We start from the raw sequence: 14969 nt of genomic DNA, 5'->3' as shown, positions 1-14969 counted from the left end.
TTAGGAGTTGTGGGCCCTTGAGAGGGCTGGCAGGTCTGTTAGGTCAGATGGAGGTGGATTTGGGTCTGGTCAGCTCTCAGGGAGTGGAGGGGTGAGGGCATGGGCCTCCTGTCCTCTCCCACAGAACCATGAGATGGGTGAGGGGCCTTCGCTGTCCCACTCTCAGCCTTGGAACTGTGAGCCAAGTCCACCTCTTTCCTCCATTATTTCATTTTACCAACAGAAAGCAGACTAATAATTAAAGCACCACCATTCTCTAAGTCTGAAGGGTCCTGAAAGGAGGTACCCGGCCTTTGGGAAGGTTGGCGGGGCAGTGATGCTCTGCTGGGGCTTAAGAACATTTCTTGGTGCTGTTCTATACTACCCATGTTATCTTTGCAATCTTTGGAAATAGCCCAAATGAGCCGAGTGCTGGTGGATCACACCTGCTATCCTAGCTACTCCCAAGGCTGAGATCTGGAGGGTCATGGTTCAAGATCAGCCTGGACAGAAAAGTTTTCTAGATTCTATCCCCAAAATAATGAGCAAAATAGCAGGGTGGTTGTATGATTCCAGTGGTAGAGTACCAGCAGAGCAAGTGCAAGGCCCTGAGTTCAAACCCAAGTATTGCAAAAAAGTTAGAAGGAAGGAAGGAAGGAAGAGAGAGAAGTAAAGGAGAAAGAGCAGGAAGCAAGGAAGGAAGGAAGGAAGGAAGGAAGGAAGGAAGGAAGGAAGGAAGGAAGGAAGGAAGAATGGAAGAAAGGAAGGAAGGAAGGAAGGGGAAAAAGGAAGACCAAATAATTTTTAAGTAAGCGTTGTGAGTGGAGGTAGACCTGCCTTGCTGTGGTCTTTCAAGACCTGCGCACTGCAATAGGTAGAAGGCTGTAAATGGCTAGATAATTGCAGGATTGCCAGGAGAGGCACCCAGTAATTGAAAGCAATTTCCTTTCCATGTAACTCTGGTCTTCAAAGGAGAAGAGCTGGGGGGATTTTGGCCCTGGGAGAATTATGCGTGTTCCATGAAGAATGGAGAAAACACTCTTCAAGACTCCATAGGTTTCTTGTGTTGTTTTGCCTTGTTGTTGTTGTGTTCTGGTACCAAGGCTAGAGCTCAGGGCCTCACATGCTCACTCAGCTGTTTTGCTCATGGCTGCGGCTCTACCGCTTGAGCAGCACCTCAGGTGTTGTATTTTGCTGGCTAATTGGAAATCGAGTCAAGGAGACTTTTCTGACCCAGCAGAAGTTGAATTGACCTCTTCAGATCTCAGGCTCCTGAAGCAGCTAGGATTACAGGAACCAGTCACCAGCATCTGGCTCACAAGACTCCATCTTGACAAAAGTAACTGTGTGGTAGTGCATACTTGTCATCCGGGCACACTCAGGCTCAGCCTCCTCTCAGGAAGGCCTAGGCTTGGGCAGGGGCCCAGGCAGCTTGGCCCAGGCAGCGTGTCCAGCTTTCCGACCTGGCCACCCGTACCCTGGACCCTGAGGCTCCACCTGGCTCTGCCAGGGACCACCGTCCCTGGATGAATGAGGAACCAAAGAACTGGACTTTATTTGTCAGATTGAAGCTCATATAATGTCAATAAATAAATAAAGCTCACAATACGAATTAGACCATGCTTTGAAAAGCTTTTTATTTAAGGATGCCACAGCATCCTGTTGGACATGGTAGGGGGAGGATGAGAGAGACAAAGCGGGGAGGGGTTGGGAGAAGGAGGGAGAAGAAGGACAGTGGAAGGAAGGAAAAAGGGGCAGGGAGGAGGGGGAAGGAATAAAGAGAGGGGAAAGAGAGAAAGGGAAGTGAGAGAGAGGGAGGGAGGAAGAGAGAAAGGGAGAAAAGAAGATAGGCAGGGCAGCAGGCAGGGAGAGAGGAGAGGAGAGAGGGAGGGAAGGAAGGAGGCAGGCAGGGATGCAGGCAGGCAGGCAGGGAAGGAGAGAGCAGTGTCAGGGCCAGTGTTGAAGAGCTGGAGGAGTCAGGGATGCTCTGGCAGGGCTGGTCCAGGGGTTCAGGGAGCTTAAAGGACCAAGAGGACTGGGGGTGTTGGCTCTTGAGAAGGGGTGGGTCAGCAAAGACAGCAGGAGCAGCTTGGGCTGTGCCCCTGGGCTGGGCTCCCTGATAGTGCCCTGAATGCTGGCTCTGCAGGAGGCCAGGGTTCTGGAGCATAGTGGGGGTGGGGCTTCAGGTCTGTGAGAAGCAGCAAGACCTTTGCTGAGAAACCGGTGTCTGTGATGAGAGCCTCAGACCTTGCACTGGCAGCACACGGGGGCACAGCAGCTGGAGCAGCAGGGTTTGCAACAGCTGGACTGGCAGCAGCAGGGCTTGCAACAGCTGGACTGGCAGCAGCAGGGCTTGCAACAGCTGGACTGGCAGCAGCAGGGTTTGCAACAGCTGGACTGGCAGCAGCAGGGTTTACAACAACTGGACTGGCAGCAGCAGGGCTTGCAACAGCAGGACTCACAGCAACAAGGTTTACAACAGCAGGACTCACAGCAGCAGGGTTTGCAACAGCAGGACTCACAGCAACAAGGCTTACAACAGCAGGATTCACAGCAGCAGGGTTTACAACAGCAGGACTCACAGCAGCAGGGTTTGCAACAGCTGGACTGACAGCAGCAGGGTTTGCAACAGCTGGACTGACAGCAGCAGGGTTTGCAACAGCTGGACTGACAGCAGCAGGGCTTGCAACAGCAGGACTCACAGCAGGAGGGTTTGCAACAGCTGGACTGACAGCAGCAGGGCTTGCAACAACTGGACTGGCAGCAGCAGGGTTTGCAACAGCTGGACTGACAGCAGCAGGGCTTGCAACAGCTGGATTTGCAGCCCCCACAGGAGCCACAGTCTCCCTTGCAGCCCCCACAGGAGCCACAGCTCCCCTTGCAGCCCCCGCAGGAGCCACAGCCCCCCTTGCAGCCCCCGCAGGAGCCACAGCCCCCCTTGCAGCCCCCGCAGGAGCCACAGCTGGAGCAGGAGCAGGAGCAGGCTGGCACACAGCAGCTCATGGTTGTGGTGGTGGAGTGTGGAGGAGGTGAGAGGAGCAGGTGGAGAGAGAGGTGAGTGGTGTGGGGCCTCCTGGTCTGGCCTTTATGTCCCCACCAGTGTTTGTCCACCTCACATGATTCTGTCTTGTTTTTGTTTATTTTTAATATCATCAGTGTCCTGTCAGCTACTCTAAGACAACGAAGGAGGAAGTAAGGAAGGGAGGAAGGAAAGAAGGAAGAGAAGAGGGAGCGGAAGCAGGAGAAAAGAAATGAGTGGAGAGGAGAAGAGAGGGGAGTAAGGGAGGGAGAAGGGAGGAATAGGAAGGAATGGGAGAGGATGGAGGATGGAGAAGAGAAGCGTGAGCATAAGAAGCGAAGTAAAGAGGAGAGGAAGGGGGAGAGGAAGATGAGAGGAATAAGGTAGAAGAAGGGAGGGGAAGGAGGAGAGGAAGAGGAGAGGAAGCAGGTAGAGGAAGGGGAGGGGAATGGAAGAGGAGAGGCAGGCAGTCTTTGGGTGATCTCTTCTCTCTGTGTCTGGCTGTGGTTCTAGGTCTGCCTGGTTTTCTTTGGGCAGCCCCTGTGCTGCTGGTTTCATGTCCACATGTTTAGGGCCACCGCCTGTGACATGTGCTCTCCAGAGGTTCCCGGCGAGAGGCTTCAGTGCCTTGCACTGGAAAGTCCCAGCAGAGGTCCTGTGCAGGGCCAAGCCCAAGATCAGATCCAGCCTGGACAATGACTGCCGGACCCAATCGTGGGGACTCAGCTGGCTGTGAGAGACCCCGTGGGGAGGAGCCTCAGCTGGCTTTGGGGAGACCCTGTGGGGAGAAGCCTCAGCTGGCTTAGGGAGGAGCCTCAGCTGGCTTTGGGAGACCCCTTGGGGAGTAGGCTCATCTGGCTCGGGGTTCAAATCCCTGACTAGTAGGCATGAGGCTTTAAGTTCAACCCCCACACCCCAAAAAAGGAGAAAGAGCACCAAGCCTGGAGGAGGAGGAGGAGGTGGTGGGAGAGGATGTCAGGCAGTCTGGAGGAGAAGGAGGTGGTGGGAGAGGATGTCAGGCAGCCTGGAGGAGGAGGTGTTGGTAGGAGAGGATGTCAGGCAGCCTGTGGAAGGGGAGTTGGCTGGTGAGGGCTTGGGGCAGGTGTGGCTGTGAAGCGGCTGATTAGGACAATAACTAGTTCGGCAATTGGCAAATTAGATCCTAAATATGTCTCACAGAGCGAGCTGGTAGAGTGTGTGTGTGGTGCCTGGATTAGCAGACTTCCTCCTCCCTGCCCTCTGCCTCTTGCCCTCTGCCCTCTGCCCTCTGTCCGTCGCCCCTGCCCCTGCCCCTGCCTCTGCCCTGTGTGGGGTCTTGGGCCTTGGGCTGCTTCCCGGAGGTCAGGGGGAGGCTCCCGGGCCAGCACGGGTGGCCAGGATGTCCTCTGGGATGTGTGGATGTCCTGCCCCAGCCGGAGCCCTGACCGCCCGCAGCAAGACTCCTCTGCGGAAGAAGTGGCGGAGCGACCTGGGACAGCTGAGCGGGAACAGGGAGGCGCCCGCCACTCCTGTGCCCGCCTGGTGCCCCCTCGGCCCCTCCACTGGCGGGAGCGGCCATCAGCCCCCGCAACACCCGTGACCCCCGTGGGGCCGATAGAGGGGGACAGGAGATATTTCCTTTCAATCGGGGACTCCCTTGTCCCTGGCTGTGCAGAGGCCCCCGGCCCTGCCTGTGCAGCCTGCCTGTTCTCCTGCCGCCTGTCCTGGTGTCCTCACACAAGCCTGGCCGTGCCCTGCAGGGCCCACGGGACAGGGCTGTGGGCTCTGAGCCTCGCCTGTCATCCAGCCCCTGACCCAGCCAGTGAACTGAGCCGACACTGTCGTAGAATGAGAGCAGTGGCCGGGCCGGACGGGACACACCACTGGAGCGGGCTGGCAAGGCAGGACCGAGCCTGCCGGGGTCCTGGCACCACCTTGGGGCTCCCTGCCCTCTCCTTGATTTCTAAAGCCAAAAGATGGTCCAGATTCATCCATTCACTCCCGGTCCATCTGTCCGGAGAACTCAGACTTTGTTTAGATCCAAAAAATTGTCTAGGGGAAAAAATCAGCCCGGTGCCAGGGGCGCACACCTGTAACCCAAGCTCCTCAGGAGGCTGAGAGCTGCGGATCCCAGTTTAAAGCTAGTCCAGGCAGCAAGTCTATGAGACTTTTTCTCCAATTAACTTTAGAAAATGAAAAGCCCAGAAGTGGAACTGTGGCTCAGGGGGTAGAACACTAGCATTGAGAAAAAAAAAGGGAAAAAGAGCTCAGAGACAGCATCCAGGCCTGAGTTCAAGCCCCAGGACCGACAAACACAACACAAAACAAAACAAAAAAGCCATGGTCTCACATGCCCATAATCCCAGCATTTGCGAGTCTGAGGTCACAGGATGAAAACTCAAGGCCAGCCTGGGTCACATAGTAAAGCCCCTCTGAAAAGAAAAATCAACAAAAATACAAGCAACAAAGAGAAAGACGGGGAAGGAGGGAAGGAAGAAAGAAAGGAAAGGAGGAAAGAAGGAAGGAAGGAGGAAAGGAAGGAAATAGGGAAGATTGAGGAAGGGAAAGAAGGAAGGAAGGAAGAAAAGAAGAAGGAAGAAGGACGGAAGGAAGGAAGGGCGGCCAGGATGTCCCAGAGTCTGAGTAGGATGAGGTTCAGAGGATCAGAGTTCAAAGTCAGCCATAGGCAGAAATGTCTAGGAGAACAAGAAGAGGAGGAGAAGAGGAGGAGGAGGAGGAGGAGGAGAGGATCAGGAGGAAGAAGAGAGGAGGAGGATCAGGAAGAAGAGGAGGAGGAGGAGGAGGAGGAGGAGGAGGAGGAGGAGGAGGAGGGGAGTAACACTCTTGGCATTAGTGGTGATCACTGGCAGGCCACTAGTCCTCTCTAAGTAGGGACAGAGTTTCTGTCAGCGTGCATGGTTACCTTCCTTGGAAGACACCATGTTTACTTGTCCTGCTCTGGATTCTTTTTCTGGATTCTTGCTTCCTCCGCCCTCCTTCTTGGTGAAACTGGTCCAGACTTCCCTGGCCCTTTGCTCCTTGAAGGCCCACTGAGCCCCCAGCTTTGTGGGCTAAGTGTTGGTGTTAGCCAATCCTGAGAGACTACAAACCTGAGCCTGACCAATCCAGGTAAGGGGGTGGGGCCCACTGCACCAGGATGAAGGGCAGTTGCTCCCACCTGTGTGTGTGTGAGTGTGCGCGCGTGTGAGTGTGTGACTGTGTGCATGTGCGTGTGTGCCTGTGTGAGTGGGAGTGTGTAATGTGTGAGTGTGTGTGTGTGAGTGTGACTGTGGCTTCACACCCCACTGGTGTGCGCATGGGCCTGTCTGTGTAGAAGCAAGCTAGCCTGGCCGCTGGCTGGGCAACACCCACATCCTGAGATCTCTGTCCTTATGGACGGGAGGGAACGCACACACAGGGGCTTCCCCCTGATGTGCCAATCCAAGTGTCCTTGTGCTCTTTGCCTGCACGCATTTGCACTCTTCACATGCATGCTTCCTGTTGGAGTCTGCTAACAGTCCAGTACAGCACACTCGGTTCAGATCAACCCCTCCATCGCTGGCTCGTTTCCCCTCCTCCTCCCACTATCTAGCAGCCTCTGTTCCTTCTCCTCATCCTCCTCCCCTGCAGTGCACACTTGTCTGTGTAATGTGCATATGAAGGAAAGCATGACCTTTATCCTATGACCCTGGCTTGTCTCACTTAGCAGAAAGGTCTGCAGCTCTACCCATGTACCTGCTGCTGATGTCACTGCTTGGTGGCGGAAAACACTCCATGGTGAGTAGACACCACTGTGGATTTCATGAATTCATTGACTTTTCACTGAAGTCCTTTGTTCATTTGAGTCTTGTTTTCTTTTAGTCCATCTTGGGTCTTGAATTGTGGGCCTGGGCACTGTTCCTGAGCTCTTCAGCTCAAGGCTAGCACTCTACCACTGGAGTCCCAGCACCATGTCTGGTTTTCAGTGGTTGACTGGAGATAAGAGTCCCTCAGACTTTCCTGACCAAGCTGACTGTGAACTGTGATCCTCAGATGTCAGCCTCCTGAGTAGCTGGGATTGCAGGCATGAGCCACCGGTGCCTGGCTTCATTTGAATCTTTTTCTAAACAATTTCTTGAAGTATATTTTGTCTTTTGCTTAGTTTGTATCTTACATTTTTGACCGCATACATTGATTAAGAAAAAGAGTTTGGCTGTGGAATCTGCATACACACACACAGCATATCTCCACCAAATCCTTTCCCTTATCACTCCTACCCGTCCCTGCCTTCCCTTCTTACAGTATTTCTTGCCAGACCTGGGGCTTGAACTCAGGACTAGGTGCTTTCACTCAGCTTTTTTTCCCTCTCTCTCAAGGCTAATGTTCAGCCACTTTAGCCACAGCTCTACTTCTAGCTTTCTTTCTGGTGATTAATTGCAGAAAAGAGTTTAGGGGCTGGGAAGGTAGCTCAGTGTTAGAGTGCTTGCCTAGCACGCATGCAGCCCTGGGTTTGATTCCTCCGTACCACATTAACAGAAAGAGCGGGAAGTGGCACTGTGGCTCAAGTGGTGGAGAGCTAGCCTTGAACAAAAGACACTCAGAGACAACATCCAGGCCCTGAGTTCAAGCCCCAAGCCTGGCAATACAAAGAGAGAGAGACTTTCAGAAACTTTCCTCCCCAGACTGGCTTTGAACCAGGACCCTCAGATCTCAGCCTCCTGAGTAACTAAATTACAGGCATGAGCCTTTTGTTTGCTTTGGACATTTCCTGCCAGCAAAATATCGTGTTTTCAGATGATTTGAAATAAGAATCAGTAGCACAGGTTAAGAGTCTTGAGAGAACGCCGGCCGCAAGGGCAGGAGCAGGAGGGCACCGGGGGCCCCAAGGGCTGGACTCTGGACACAGCCCTGTGTCTCTCCCAGACAATTCTGCAGGTGGTGTGCAGATCGGGACAAGCCAGGGAGGACTACCATGGAGTCAGCCTCCCCTCCAGTGCCCGGCGGGCTTATGAGAGCACGCAAAGCCTCCTGCTGTGGGGACGTGGCAGTCTCCAGGCCACCATGTGGGTGTAGATAGGATCTCGGGTCCCACTGAGAAGGTCGGTGGATATAGAAACATCGGCTTCAAAGGCACCGTCCATTTACCCATCAACAAAGGAGAGGAGAGCAGTCAGTTGTGAAGCATTGGAAGGGAGATGTGTAAGGATGGGGAGGTGGGCAGGGGCTGGACCGCCGGGAGCTGCCGGCCTGGCCTTCTGTGGGCCTGGCCCAGGGTCAGGCCTGTCTCCTCAGACCAGTGGCTGCTGAGACCCAGGGCAGAGACAGAGAACGGTGGGAAGGAGGGGGACGGCGGCTTCCGAGGTCCCACACAGCAAGACCAAGAAGCCACCCCAGCGCTGAGACAGCAGGCCACCGAACCCTGTGGGACGGCTTTCCGTGTGCTGGCTTAGCATTTCATTGCTTTGCAGCATTCAATTGAAGATGAAACAGGGTTTGAGTGCAAGGCTGCCCAGGGGAAGTCCTCACCCACCCTGAACCCCAAGATTATAACCCAGGACAGGCCGCTGTGCGCCAAGGCTCCGGCGGCTCTGACAGCAGCAGGGGACCTGAGGTTTCCTCCGGACACCAGGCATGGGGATGTCCCCCTCCTGGCGTCTGGACCCAACCCTGCCCTCACTCTACCGGCGAAGTGGGAGAATGACTACATGCCACGCCGACCCCAGTAGAGTCTGCTTAGCATGGGAAACCATCTATCAGACCATGATAGGGGCTTCAGAGACCTATCTCTGAGTTTTGGGACTTCACCGAAGTCTACCTCAGAGAATGGGGCTTTACAGAAACCTATCTCCAAGTTTTGGGACTTCACCGAAGTCTACCTTGGAGAATAGGGCTTCTAAGAGGCCTACTCCTGGAAAAAGGCTGGCAAACCCCTGGGAAAAGATGTGTTTCTGTCTTTCTTCCCTCATAAGAGTGCCTGTTAATCTTTTACTGCTTCTACTGCTTTTTGTACTTGCTCATTGTCAACGTTCCCTTATTCAAAGCTCTTTCTTAAGAGTGTTGAAGACTCCAATATCTGATGAGTGTCTTAAAAAATATGACTAACTCACCAGAGTTAAGTGCTAACCTGAAACCCCTCTTATGGAGGCTAGGAGACAAGTTATAAGTAAATATAAAAGTATTGGGGGTTTCACAAAGTCAGCAGAAGGAATTATTTGTAAGGGATTTACAAGAAGCTATAGGCTCAGCTAAAACAGAAAGAATGTATGGGCAATTGCTGAGATAATTATTTAGGAGAGAGAATTTCCTGCTGTTTACTAAGAGAATTGCTAAACCTAGAGAATTGCTAGATCCAGGTCTCCTTGAAGTTTACTATTAAAGAAGAGACAGGAAAGATCTTATAGGAAAGTTAAGACCTCTATAAAAATAGGTAATGGTTAATTGGTGACAAACATCGAAACCCAAACCCATTGTATTCCTTAGAGATAAGCCGAAGACAAATGCCTATCAGGTGCCCAGCTGGTGACCACCCAAGAAAGGAGCCATGCAGCAAGATTGTGTAACCTTTTGCCCTTTCTCATGGAGACTTCTGTTATAAAAGTTTGCTATCCTCTGCATTAAATCGCACTCAGCACTCAGCATCCACTCCTCTTGTGTGTGAGTTGTCTGTTTGCCATCTCCCCACCTATTCCAGGTTCCTCCCCTAGGTATCCTCCGTCGTCCCGACAGAACCCGGTCCGCGGCAACTACACATCACGGTGTGAGGCTCAGTGACAAAGGCCAGGCCATAGCAGCAGCTCTGCAAGGACCTGGCTGAGTTCCAAGCCTCAGCCCTGAACTGACAGCACACGGGGCACAGCAGCTGGACGGGCAGCAGCCGGGCTCACAACAGATGGACTGACAGCAGCAGGGCTCATAACAGATGGACTCACAACAGCAGGATTGGCAGCAGCAAGGCTTTGAAGAGCTGGACTCACCACAGCAGGGTTTACAACAGCAAGACTTGCAGCCCCGCAGGAGCCACAGCCCCCTCTGCAGCCACCGCAGGAGCCACAGCCCCCACTGCATCCCCGCAGGAGCCACAGCCTCCCTTGCAGCTCCCGCAGCAGCCATAGCCCCCCTTGCAGCTCCTGCAGGAGCCACAGCTGGAGCAGGAGCAGGAGCAGGCTGGCACACAGCAGCTCATGGTTGTGGTGGTGGAGGGTGGAGGAGGTGAGAGGAGCAGGTGGAGAGAGAGGTGAGTGGTGTGGGGCCTCCTGGCCTGGCCTTTATGTGTGTGGCTTTCTGTAGGCGTGGTCACTGTGAGTGTGGCCTCTGTGGGCGTCGTCTCCCGTGGGTGTGGCTCTGTGGGCGTGGTCTCTCATGGGTGTGGCTCTGTGGGTGTGTTCTCTTGTGGGTGTGGCTCTGTGGGTGTGGTCTCCCGTGGGTGTGGCTCTGTGGGCGTGGTCTCTTGTGGGTGTGGCTCTGTGGGCGTGGTCTCCCATGGGTGTGGCTCGGTGGGCGTGATCTCCCGTGGGTGTGGCTCTGTGGGCGTGGTCTCCCATGGGTGTGGCTCTCTGTGGGCGTGGTCTCCCATGGTGTGTGGCTCCGTGGGGGTAGGACTGACTGTGGGTGTGGCCTCTGGGGCGTGGCTTCCAGGGGCGTGGCTTCCCAGGGCCATTCTGACTGATTTCTCCCATCTCCCCCCACATACAACTGTATTTCTATGCAAATTCCACCCTGTTCCAGTACAGCACTTTAGAATTCTTTTATTGTTACAAGGTGGTGTACAGTGGGCTTACACAGGCAGGTAATGCGTGCATTTCTGTTTGGACAGTGTCTCCCCCTCCTTCAGTCCTAGGTCTTCCCTCCCGTCCCCACCCACAGGTTGTACAGTCCACTTTAAGCATAGTGTCTGCTGATTACAGTATTTTAAAACCACACTTTTATCCACATCATTAGAGAGACTACTGGGAGAAGAAATGTCATATCCCACCCAGTGTCTACACCTGGTCACAGGCTCATTAATTTCACCTTTGTCCTCTTTCAGATCTGTAGGTACTGTTTTGTATACACATTTTATATATTCATAAATAGCATTCACCACAGTCAATGTTAGTGTGCGTGTGTGTATGTGTGTGTGTGTGTGTGTGTGTGTGTGTGTGTGTGTGTGTACACTGGCACCACCTACAGGCTGGCACTGGGGAATGAAATCGGGGATTGGATGCTGTCCCTGAACATCTTTCCTCAATGCTGCTAGCACCCTAGGAGTCTCACAACTTTCCTTCCTGGGCTGGTTTTGAACTGTGAGCCTCAGATCTCAGTCTCCTGAGTAGCTAAGATGACAGGCGTGAGCCACCGCCAACCAGCGATGTAGCTTTGAAATCTTCATGCCCTTCAAAGGTAGAAAGGGGTATCTCCTGAATTTCTTTCATTATTACTGTGGGTGTGATTTGACTCTCAGGCAACTTACATGTCCTTTGACTTGTATTGTATTTACAGAGAAAACGAATTCCTTACCTCAGGGTGTCTTGTCTCCTATAGATGTGTATGTGTGGCCTCAATTTATGACACACTTTATGTTTCAAATTACATTTATTTCTGCATTGCTGGGGATGGAACCCGAAGGGCCTTGCATGTGGTAGGAAAATGCCCACAGACCCCAGTATAGGCCACTGAGCCTCATCCCCAGTCACTGAGCCACGCCCCCAGTCATGAGCCACACCCCCAGCCAGTGAGCTAAGCCATCAGTGAGCCACGCCCCCAGTCACTGAGCCACGCCCCCAGTCACTGAGCCACGCCCCCAGTCACTGAGCCACGCCCATCAATGAGCCACACCTCCAGTCACTGAGCCACGCCTCCAGTCATGAGCCACGCCCCCAGCCAGTGAGCTAAGCCATCAGTGAGCCACGCCCACAGTCACTGAGCCACGCCCACAGTCAGTAAACTACGACCCCAGTCACTGGGCCTTGTCTCTAGGCACTTAATCCAAAATGTCACATCACAAACCATAACTATGTAAGTCTTCCTGGTCACTGAAAACACATCATGTGAAGAAACCTATTAAATAATGAAAAGAGGAGGCTCACACCTGTAATCCTGCTCATCAGGAGGCAGAGATATGATGATTGTGGTTCAAAGCCAGCCCAGGCAGGAAGGTCCCTGAGACTTTTATCTACAATGAACCACCAGAACACTGGAAGTGGTGCTGTGGCTCAAGTGGTAGAGCGCTGGCCTTGAGCTGAAGAGCTGAGGGCAGCGCCCAGGCCCAGAGTTCAGGCCCCATGAATGCAAAAAACAAACAAAAACAAAAAATTAATAGAAGGTGAACTAAATAGCATGAAATAAATTCCAAGCGACTCCATCTCTAAAACAACCAACAAAAAGCAGAATGGAAGAAGCAGGCATTCCAGTCCCAGGAGCTTCTGCCCAGGCCCTGAGGTCAAACCTAGGTGCCTGCAAATAATAAACAAATAAACGAATGAATACAAGCAAAGGAAATGTCAGGCCTCTCTCCAAACACAGAGAACAGGATACCACCTTGCCCACAACCACCGCTGTCTTCCCCACCGCCGGCCCCAGCCTCCTGTCCCTCAATGCTCCTCCCCTCCCCCAGCTTGAATACCCAGGCTGGCCCTTGTCTGCTGGAGGCACCTTCTCCTCTCCTCCACCACGGCCCCCTCCACGCCACCTCCACCATCGTGGACACAGTCAGCCACACTCCATGTGTGCATAGGAGCATCTCCATCATCTTCCTGTGGCTGCCGCAGCACCAGACCCCCAACCAGTGTCGGGCCAGGGCCTCCAGGGCTGGCACTGCACCCGGCAATGGCTACACCCGGATTCAACCCACGGCACTGCCTAAATCCATGCAATCACAAGGAGCAGCGAGAAATCTTCGGTCCCAGCTCCGTGTGGGGCCCTCACTGTCCCGTGTGCCCCGTGGAGCCCACGCTGCCTCCGCCGCCCTCACAGGGGTCCGCGCAGCGCGTGCGCCCAGCCTCCAACCCCAGCTCCATCATGTCTTCAGAGAAGCTCCTTGCACACCAGCAGAGAGTCACGGCCAGAAACACTGGGACCTCAGATCCCGGGCCTCAATCCTCCTCATGTAACCAAGCCCCAAATCAGACATCAAAATAAAGAACTGAAGACCCAAAGCCACCGATGGAAAGCAGCCAGGACTGGAGCGTCCACTGTTAGTGTCGGGGTCAGCTTGAGGCAGGTGGGCACTGTGCAGGGTCATGAGGTCGAGCGAGCTGAGCCAGGGGGACAGGGAGCGCCAAGACACCTGACCAGATCACAGGGTCAGCAGAGAACCAGAAGAGCAAAACAGACCGCAGGCAGCCGCCAGGAAACAGCTCCACACAGGAGGAAGTGCACGCGTGCCAGAACAGGAAGAGACCGTGTACCAGGACCAGGAAGTGACCACAAGGCAGGACCAGGAAGTGACCTCGTGCCCAGTCCACACCTGACCCCACAGGGACATAAAGGCCAGGCTAGTAGGCCCCACACCACTCACCTCTCTCTCCACCTGCTCCTCTCACCTCCTCCACCCTCCACCACCACAACCATGAGCTGCTGTGTGCCAGCCTGCTCCTGCTCCTGCTCCAGCTGTGGCTCCTGCGGGGGCTGCAAGGGGGGCTGTGGCTCCTGTGGGGGCTGCCAGTCCAGCTGTTGCAAGCCCTGCTGCTGCCAGTCCAGCTGTTGCAAGCCCTGCTGCTGCCAGTCCAGCTGTTGCAAACCCTGCTGCTGTCAGTCCTGCTGTTGCAAACCCTGCTGCCAGTCCAGCTGTTGTAAACCCTGCTGCTGTCAGTCCAGTTGTTGCAAGCCCTGCTGCTGTCAGTCCAGTTGTTGCAAGCCCTGCTGCTGTCAGTCCAGCTGTTGCAAACCCTGCTGCTGTGAGTCCAGCTGTTGCAAGCCCTGCTGCTGTGAGTCCAGCTGTTGCAAGCCCTGCTGCTGCCAGTCCAGCTGTTGCAAGCCCTGCTGCTGTGAGTCCTGCTGTTGCAAGCCCTGCTGCTGTGAATCCTGCTGTTGCAAGCCCTGCTGCTGCCAGTCCAGCTGTTGCAAGCCCTGCTGCTGTGAGTCCTGCTGTTGCAAGCCCTGCTGCTGCCAGTCCAGCTGTTGCAAGCCCTGCTGCTGTGAGTCCAGCTGTTGCAAACCCTGCTGCTGTGAGTCCTGCTCTTGCTAAACTGCTGTGCCCCCGTGTGTTGCCAGTGCAAGGTCTGAAATGACAGAGTCGAGTCTCTAGGTAAGTCACCCAGACTGCTCCCTGGGAAGGTCTCTGGCCCACTGTTCCTGGTGTATTTCTGCCTGCAGCTCTCTCCTGCTCTCCCTCTCCTGCCTGAGGACAGCACTGGTGCCCATGGGCCTGGCTCTTCTTGGCCTTGCCACGCTCTTCTCAGAAGAGCCGCATATTGTAACCACAGCCCTCTGGAGACCCGTGCCCTCTGGCCTTTCTGGCTCTTTCCCACTCACCGGGAGCCGGTCCTCAGCAGGGCTGGGCCAGGCCTAAGGTAGCAAGTGAAGAAATGCTTGGCCCTCATCCCAGCTTCTCTGCAAACCCCAGAGCGTCTGGTCCACCCTGCCTTCCTTGGGTCTGCCTCTGTCTGTCCAAAGCAATATTTCCTTTCAATAAAATCATTTCCTGACACTGCAAACACAACCTTGCTTCTGTGCTACCAACTTGGTTCTGTGTCAGAATGGTGAGGAAATTCACGGTCAATGAGGCAGCCTGGAGGGGACAGTGAGGTGACATGCAGTGGTCAGCCTGGGGGAGGGGCATGCAGTGGTCATCCTGGGGGAGGGGCATGCAGGGTCATCCTGGGGGAGGGGCATGCAGTGGTCAGTCTGGGGGAGGGGCATGCAGTGGTCAGCCTGGGGGAGGGGCATGCAGTGGTCAGTCTGGGGGATGGGCATGCAGGGTAAGCCTGGGGGAGGGGCATGCAGGGGTCAGCCTGGGGGAGGGTCATGCAGTGGTCAGTCTGGGGGATGGGCATGCAGGGTAAGCCTGGGGGAGGGACATGCAGGGTCAGCCAGG

At 54.5% G+C, this 14969-nt stretch overlaps 2 protein-coding genes across 2 annotated transcripts; one reads left to right on the top strand and one right to left on the bottom strand.

Annotated features, from left to right (window-relative positions):
* Positions 1-2220: 2220 nt before the first annotated feature.
* On the bottom strand, positions 2221-2982 carry LOC138818645 (keratin-associated protein 5-5-like). The gene is made up of 2 exons (XM_070009622.1): positions 2618-2982; positions 2221-2401 (listed from the first exon to the last, which is right to left on the bottom strand). The coding sequence occupies exons 1-2, from the start codon at positions 2980-2982 to the stop codon at positions 2221-2223; spliced, it is 546 nt and encodes a 181-aa protein (XP_069865723.1).
* A 10520-nt stretch (positions 2983-13502) lies between these two features.
* On the top strand, positions 13503-14120 carry LOC138818644 (keratin-associated protein 5-5-like). The gene has a single exon (XM_070009621.1). The coding sequence runs from the start codon at positions 13503-13505 to the stop codon at positions 14118-14120; it is 618 nt and encodes a 205-aa protein (XP_069865722.1).
* Positions 14121-14969: the final 849 nt, after the last annotated feature.

The sequence above is a fragment of the Dipodomys merriami genome, unplaced genomic scaffold (assembly GCF_024711535.1).
Source record: "Dipodomys merriami isolate MVZ:Mamm:240054 unplaced genomic scaffold, mDipMer1.0.p SCAF_78, whole genome shotgun sequence".
NCBI classification, from domain to species: Eukaryota; Metazoa; Chordata; class Mammalia; order Rodentia; family Heteromyidae; genus Dipodomys; species Dipodomys merriami.
The sequence above is the reverse complement of the archived record's forward strand: the minus strand, read 5'-3'. Positions and strand labels throughout refer to the sequence as shown.